Source organism: Xyrauchen texanus, chromosome 11, assembly GCF_025860055.1.
Source record: "Xyrauchen texanus isolate HMW12.3.18 chromosome 11, RBS_HiC_50CHRs, whole genome shotgun sequence".
NCBI lineage: Eukaryota > Metazoa > Chordata > Actinopteri > Cypriniformes > Catostomidae > Xyrauchen > Xyrauchen texanus.
Window position 1 is genome coordinate 16,443,198 of NC_068286.1, and position 8,153 is coordinate 16,451,350.

Consider the following 8,153-nt stretch of genomic DNA (forward strand, 5'->3'; position numbering starts at 1 on the left):
TGATTCGATCAGACTAAGTGGTAAAAAATATATATATATTTTTTTTTAACACTTGTGCTGTTCCCTGACCACCAAAGGAAATGTAAAAAAAATTAACAGGTCAAACAGAACAATTTTTATTACATTTGTCCCAGAACAAATACAAATAAATTAGCAACAAAGCAGAACACATCAAACACTAAACACACACGCACACATTCATCTTGTTAAAACCAGGGATAAATTAGGTTATTACTTGAATTTCAACTCATTTCAGGTATGAAAAAAGTAACAAAAATAACCTCAAAGAAATCAAACAAAATGTTAAAAAGTCAAAAGTAGTCTTTGATCATGTTTAAATATACATCTAAATGCAGAACTTGTGACAAAATCTAGAAATCATATACTCCTCAACCAGAGATGAATAAGTAGCTGTCTGCATCTGGTGTTTATACTTCTATTTGTTTCTGGGTTTTATTGTTTAAAAATTGAGTTTTTAAAGTTTGATTCTTTGGACTTTAAGCTTTCAAATGGTATAAAATTTATGAAGATTGGTTACGTTTTTCAGAAAATATTCATATTCAATAATTTCTAAATACCCAAAGACCCAATCAAAATGTACAACTTCAATGCTTTTACTAGGGCTGCATGATTTAGGGAAAATGTCAATTACGATTATTGAGGCTAATATTGCGATATGCGATTTCGATATAATAAACAAATGGTAACATGAGTCAACTTGCTTGGTTATCAAGGAAAATACACAAATAGATTACTGATAATGCTGAAATGTGTATTTCAAACTAGCAACAACAACAACTATAAATGCAGTGTTTTCAAATTAAAATATTTTTACAAAATTAAATAATATATTTGCATTACTGCAAACTTGTTATTTTCTCAATATTACACCTATAATAAAATGGAACAATAAATAAGAACATACAAATTTTCATGAAAATAAGATTGTCCAAACAGACATTTAATGTAACATGTACTTTCTATAAACTTTAGGATGTAAAATGTACTTTCTATAAACTCTTTTGAAAAGGAAACTGGATATAAAAGTGTGGTTCACTCAAACCACTAAAACTGTTGTTGTTGTTATTTTTATATTTTTAAATGACCAACTGGTATTTCCAAATTCTCTTTCTAAAAAGTTCTACTTATCGCTGGAACCTCTTGTCCACTGTGTGGATCATTTTCTGAAATCCCACTTTGCTAACGGTGCAATATATCTCTGTGAAGACTTGTCATGTGACACTCGCAAACACATCTGTAATTGTGCTTTGTTTTGTTTACTGGGCTTTTTAATGTAGTTTCAGCCAATGAAAACTGATGTAATTTTAGTCATATTTTAGAACATTTAGTCATATTGATATTTTAGCCACTGAACACTGTAAACATTTTAGCCATAGGAGTATTATTTACAGCATTTGCCAATCTTGTCTATCCAAAACCAATAATATATATATATATATATATATATATATATATATATATATATATATACATATACATACACACACACACACACACACACACACACACACACACACACACACACACACACACACACACACACGTCTCATTCTAGTGTTATTTTTCACATAAGATTGATCTTATCATGATGATCTCATAAATGATGCTACATGTTGCAAGCTGCAGACAGCGGGGGTGAGAGACGAGCGTCTCCGTGTTAGAGTGCGCATCACCCGGCAGAACTTTAAATCTCTCCCGGTCTCGACTCCCGCTCAGATTGTCTTCCGCGACTGGTTGAAGCGGCTCTGACCGCACCAAGAATAACAGTTTTAGAGTTTGTGTTTATTTAACATGGTACGCTCCCGTATTATATGAACTTTAATTAAGGATGAAATAAAATTATATCGCCAAGCTATGATCTGTGTTATTTTTTTCTGGCCACCAGTTCATTTTCGGTCTGCTCGTCTGCTCGGCATCCATCTTCACCTGATTTCCACGCTGCACACCGGAAACTCACACGTCATGACCACACGTGCCACTTCCTAAACTGAGACTGACTGGTCATCTTTTTATTAGCGGTGTAGAAAATGGGCAAACAGCTCCAAGAGAGAATGGGCTGTCACGTCCACACATGCACTTATTTATTTAATATAATCGCAGCATTTTGCCGTCATATAATCGCACAGGCTGACATCGCGATTGCGATATGATTTATCGTGCAGCACTAGCTTTTACATGATTTAATTTAGAGTTGTTACGTTTCTTTCATAATAATTAAAAAAATATATTTTTTTCAGTCACTTTTGACTGGGAACTGGAACAAGATTGAATGATGAACATGCAATAAAGGTTAAACTGACAACAAATTTACATTTCCCAAAGTTTTGCCCATATTTACCCTACTGTGTATAAAAACTCAAATTAATTCAATGTATTTTTATTTTAGTTAGTTTATGAGTTATGAAAAAGTATTTAGTTTAGTTTCAGGTTTTTTTTTTTTTTTTCAATCATTTTAGTTTTATTTTAGTCAACGAAAATGTTTTCTTTTAGTTTTCATTAACGATTATAACACTGGTAGTAGCTACTATAAACAATGTGTGGCATCTGATCTTATCTGATTTTATGGCTATTATCTAATCTATTAATTATTATTCATTTAATTTTATTAGATATACCCCCACTCCACCCAGGTTTTCAGTGTCCACTTTTTGGACAACCACAATATGGTTACCTATCATTTAGACAGGGTTGGGAGGGTTACTTTTGAAATGTATTCCACTACAGATTACAGAATTCATGCTGTAAAATGTAATTTGTAACATATTTCATTGGATTACTCAAGGTTAGTAAAGTAGGCCCCTATTCTAAATACTTTGGATTACTTCTTAAGTAAGACAAAATACATGTTAAAAATACATTCTCTGAAAACCTAAATATCTTATGAAGTGTTGTTTCTAAAACAAGATAAATCTAATTGATCTTGTTTGAAGGATTTTTAGTTATTTTTATAGGAAAACAATACAAAAAATTATTGTCAAGAATATGATTTTTACCCTAATACAAAAGGTCTTACTAGAAAAAAGAAATTATGATCCATAGTGAATTTTGTTTGTGAATATGAAAAATATGATCGTGCCTGGTAACGTGCATATAAAATGGCTAGAAATAGCATTTTTGCTTAGCGTAAAGCTGACAATTTACACAAGATTTATTTCTTCTGCTCCAAACTTACTTCAAACCTACTTCTCTGTCTCACATCATAAGAAAGTGTTTCACCACTGTCCAAACGCACTTTGGATCGCATCATTTATATGTATAAATGTTTCCATCTGAAAGGACAAAATATTAAATGAAAGAAATGACAATAAAATGCAACACTTATTACAGGGACAATCCCCCCAGAGCAACCTGGAGTTAAGTGCATTGCTCAGGACACAATTGTGGTGGCTGTGGGGCTCGAACCAGCAACCTTCTGCTTACCAGTTCAGAGCTTTAGCCCACTACGCCACCACCACCTTCGTTGTCTACTTGTATGTTACCTCATTGTTTTGGTTGATGCTCACTCGATCATGTCCCTATGGAGTGTGTGCACGAGCAACAGGTAGCTGGCTGCAGTTCACTTAACGGCCACAGGTGTCATTAATAACAAGGGTTTTTGAATCGTACAACCTCCACCTTTAAAAACGGACAATCTGTCACGTTATTAAAGCTTGTGAGAGTCCAAGAAGTCTTTTTTTCTTCTTCTTCTCAAATGTAAAAAACATATGGAACGGTACTGGCTCTTTTATTTCACAACAGAGCGTTTATAGATCCATGAAAAGTGACACATGTACAGCCGCAGCGCTATGTGTCGCTGTTGAGCTAGTCTTCGGCTTAAAGGAGACGCAACAAAGAACGCTAATCAGCGATCTGAGTGGGCCCTGCTGACAGCGTGTCTCACTATAGCTTTAAGAACCTAAAATAGGCTCTGGGTCTTTAAAATAAATTTTGCACAGTTATTATAGAGGTTATTGACTAAGTTTTCAATTTATACGACTTCCATTTTTGCATCGAATTTGCAGGAGAAGCAAGAGCGTCCGTTTAAATATGTTTGACAATCGGAACAGGGCCGTTAGCAAGCCAAAATTTTCCATATTTTATGTCTCCTGTTTATTTTAAGCTGTGTTTCAATTTGCTAAGAATTTTTAAGTCGTCCAAAAGCAAGACACGGAGAGAAAACAACTTTGGCGTTGATGGAACTCTCGAACAACAACGATGCGGTGGAGAGTGAGATGATGACCGTGGAGAAATCCGCGGGACAGAGTACACCATCCACCCCGCACAGGGCATCAAGAGAAGGAGACGGGTACTTGAACACCGAAAGGACTTGTTCGACCGAAACAGACAGACCTGCGTCGAGCTTGACGGGCTCTGGGCGGGTTTTAAGGGACAGGTCAATGCGTACGCTTCCCTTGTGGAGGCAGAGCGATATCGGAGAAGACGAGGTGACCTGCGATGCAGCGGCGAACCGCCGGAGGAAAGCGTCATTCCCACGGCGCAGGAGGAACACGGCAGCCGCTGCGGGTTCCTTGGATGCGGCCGGAGAGAGCAGCGCTGACTGCGGCCCTTCGGTTGAGTATGTGCTACTTTTTTGTCCTTAAAATACATTGTAGAGCAACATAATGTGGCCTCGCTTGAGAAGATCGTCTGAATGCCATAATAAAAATGTGAGGCATTTCGGTTTCTTAGGGGGGCGTTCACATCGAATGCGCCTTGCGTGTTTAAAAGCCAGATGGAGCGCAACGAATTTTACAGAACTCAAACGGGTGTCCCGAGACGATTATTATAACTTGTCTAGGCGTCAAAACGCAACGGTCAAACGCGCCCATCTTGAGGATGTTTACATCTAATATATATTGATGACGTGTTTGGTTTGAACGGCCCCTTGCAAGTTTCGAATTGAAAGAATAGTTCATACAAAAGTGCAAAATCTTTCATAATTTACACACCCGCATTGAATCATAGATGTCTATGACTTGCTTTATTTTGCGGAACACAAATTAAACTTTTTAGAAGAATATTTCAGCTCTGTTAGTCCTCAAAATGCAAGTGAATGGTGACCAGGACTTTGAAGCTCCAAATGCACATAAAGGCAGCTTAAAAGTAATCCATAAGATTTCAGTGGTTAAATCTATGTCTTCAGAAGCGATATGATGGTGTGGATGTGTTGTTTTTTTTTTTTTTTTTTTTGGTTGCTATAAATCTCCACCTTTGACCAGCTCTGACCAGTACATGGTGATATGCACGAAGAATGTTAATTGCAAAAAAGCTTAACAAAAGAAGGATGTGGAAGTGGAGGTATACCGTAAAAAAATACTTAAATATTTGTCTGTTTCTCGCCCACACTTATCATAGCCCATCAGAAGATATGGCTGCAACCACTTGAGTTATATAGATTACTTTTAAGCTGCCTTTATGTGCTTTTTTGGAGCTTTACATTTTGGACCCTGTTGACTTGTATTGTATGGACCTACAGAGCTGAAATTATCTTTTAAAAATCGTTGTTTGTGTTCTGCAGAAGAAAGAAATTCATACACATCTGGGATGGCATGAGGGTGAGTAAATGTTGAGAGAATTTTAATTTTTGGGTGATGTATCTCTTAAATGTTAACCTAAATGTAACAAAATGCAGTGCTTTCATTTGCACTTTAACACTAGTGAGTGTAGTTACATTTCTGAACTCAGTTTAAAGACCAAGCAATGGGGTAAAAATATAAAAATAATAAAAACTGAGATTGCTAAGATTTAATGTATACACTTTTTTTTTTTTTTTTTTGTCTTATGACAGGTTTGATGAAAATAAGGATTCGCTGGGTAATCCAGGTAATTTTAAACGGCATTGAATTTAATTGGTTGATAATGAGTATATAAAAGAGGATGTGAATCTGATTTTGCTTCATGTTGCTGTGCTCTTCTCCAGCGGCCCGCAGCAGAAGGCCTCAGGTGCGCACAGGGGGCCGCACCTGTCGTGGCTCGCCTAAGACTGTGTTTAAGATTGAGCCAGATACGGACAGTGACTATGGTGCGATGCTATGCTTTTGAAGATAATAGATTATGGGGTTCCTTTACAAAAGCTTGAGTGATCACTGGCTATAAAAGTTTATATGAATAACTATAGATATACAGGCAAATGATCGTGCAACCATGATCAATGCATGTGTCTTTTTATGTTTGCAGTGGTGGCAAATACAGAAGTTGAGAAGACCGGATCAAGGTGATTGCACACTGTTATTAAAGGGCTGTTCTGTTTTCAATACAAGTTAAAGGAATAGTTCATCAAAAACATGAAAATTCTCTTAATTTACTCACCCTTATGCTATCCCAGATGTGTATGACTTTCTTCTGCTGAACACAAACAAATATTTTTAGAAGAATATTTCATAATGCAAGTGAATGATGGCCAGAACTTTGACGCTACAAATGTAAACATTTTGTAGCTATTCTTTTGAAGCAATGTGTGTTTGAATGTTTATGGACTGGCCCCATTCACTTCCATTTTTAGCACCTTTCTATAACAGCAATTTTACTTTCTTTTTAATAAATGTGGGATTATTCAAAATCATTTTTGTAGTAATCAACATTATGCATCAAATGCTGTCAATTGAGTTTAATTTGTATTGAACCTGGAACTTTCCTTTTAATAAGAGAACACATTGACACTATTCATACGAAGTCTTGGATATTTGGCTTGTTTATTCAACTGAAAGTGGGATTTGTATAAAGGACACTGATGGAGGCTTCTAGTTTTGGTGTTGGTGTAACAGGCCCTGTGTTTGTTACTGCCTTATTCCAGTGTGGAGAAAAAGGAAGATGAGAGCATGGATGACGATGACGTTATGGAAGAGGATGACTCTTCATTTGTGGACGACCCAAAAGACCAAAACTACCTTCCCTATACACAGAGGTAAAACATCTGGATGAAACACCTTTTATGTATTCTGGTTGTAGACCTTTGGAATTACAGGTATGCCTTTAGAGGCTTTAAAACCCTTGAAAAACCTAACACTTGGATTGAGATATTCTAAAACATGTTACATTGCATGGCATTATGAGATAATTACAGTAATCATTCAATCATAAAATTATGGTAGTGAGTTATTTTGACTAACAGATGTCAAATGAAGATGATCTCAGTCATGCATTAGATGATACAGGTGAACTGAGAACTCACTGATTATGGCTTGGTGCTCTTGTTTGGCTGTGCAACAGTGAGGAAGAGGACGCCATCATCAGCAGCAGCAGCGAAGAAGACGTCCCATTTACAGATGACTTGAATGATCAGAGCTATGATCCTAAGTGTGAGAGGTGTGGTTTTATTTATTTATTTATATAAATTGCATCTTTAAAAGGATATTTGAGAGTTTTCACCTGTTGGCACAAATCTTCTTTACATTGTGCATTTTGAAGTTTTGTATTGAATATAGCTATTTTTATTCACATATCTCCTGTCTCCTATACAATATCTCTTGACTGCTGTTGTTTTACATGGCAGGGATCCTTCTAAGCCGAGACGCAGACCTCCTCGAGGACAGAAAGAGAAGGCAGCAGTTACAGAGAGCTCAAATGAGCAAGAGCCAGAGATAAAAACTGAGGGAGCAGAGAGTACGGATGAGAAGATTGGTGCAGAGTTTGATGAAGATGCTGAGCTGCCCAGGAAGTCAGTTAATCATATTGTTATTTTGTCTTAGTTTTTTCAATAATCATAAAGGCTGAATCAATTAGATGCCGTTATCGGCAATGTCATTGAATAAGTGGAGCTGGAGCTGCTGCTCCGCTGAAGCAAAACTTGCGTGTCGAAAATCTTTAAAGGAAACAACCCGAAATTACATCTTAAATGCAGTTATATTTAATGCGTTATAGCTTTATTAAAGTTCAAATAATACAGAAGCAGATCATTTAAATAACTACATACTCCGAAACTGGCCTTTTTCTGTGCGGCCAGCGCCTCTTCTATGAGTTGCGCAAATGTACCAATCTGAGGGGGAGAGATTGAAACTGCACACGGCTGATGCACACCCTGTCGTGGGGACGCTCATCCCTTGAGCACTTGCTAAAGCTAGATTATAACGTGATTGCTCGTGACTTATTGAATCATAATATATATATCACTGTGCATTTCTTATCTTGAAGAAAGTTTTTTTTTTTGTGAATTA

The 8,153-nt window shown here is 36.5% G+C and overlaps 1 protein-coding gene across 2 annotated transcripts in view; it reads left to right on the plus strand.

Annotated features, from left to right (window-relative positions):
* Positions 1 to 3,482: 3,482 nt before the first annotated feature.
* The window catches only part of LOC127651799 (E3 ubiquitin-protein ligase ZFP91-like), a 40,268-nt gene continuing 35,597 nt past the window's right edge, over positions 3,483 to 8,153 (plus strand). For both annotated transcript variants that reach the window (XM_052137815.1, XM_052137816.1), the window contains exons 1-7: positions 3,483 to 4,576; positions 5,789 to 5,823; positions 5,921 to 6,022; positions 6,178 to 6,214; positions 6,794 to 6,904; positions 7,210 to 7,305; positions 7,493 to 7,657. In XM_052137815.1, coding sequence (XP_051993775.1) covers positions 4,194 to 4,576; positions 5,789 to 5,823; positions 5,921 to 6,022; positions 6,178 to 6,214; positions 6,794 to 6,904; positions 7,210 to 7,305; positions 7,493 to 7,657 — 929 coding nt within the window. In that variant the 5' untranslated portion in view covers positions 3,483 to 4,193. The remainder of the gene's footprint in view (positions 4,577 to 5,788; positions 5,824 to 5,920; positions 6,023 to 6,177; positions 6,215 to 6,793; positions 6,905 to 7,209; positions 7,306 to 7,492; positions 7,658 to 8,153) is intronic.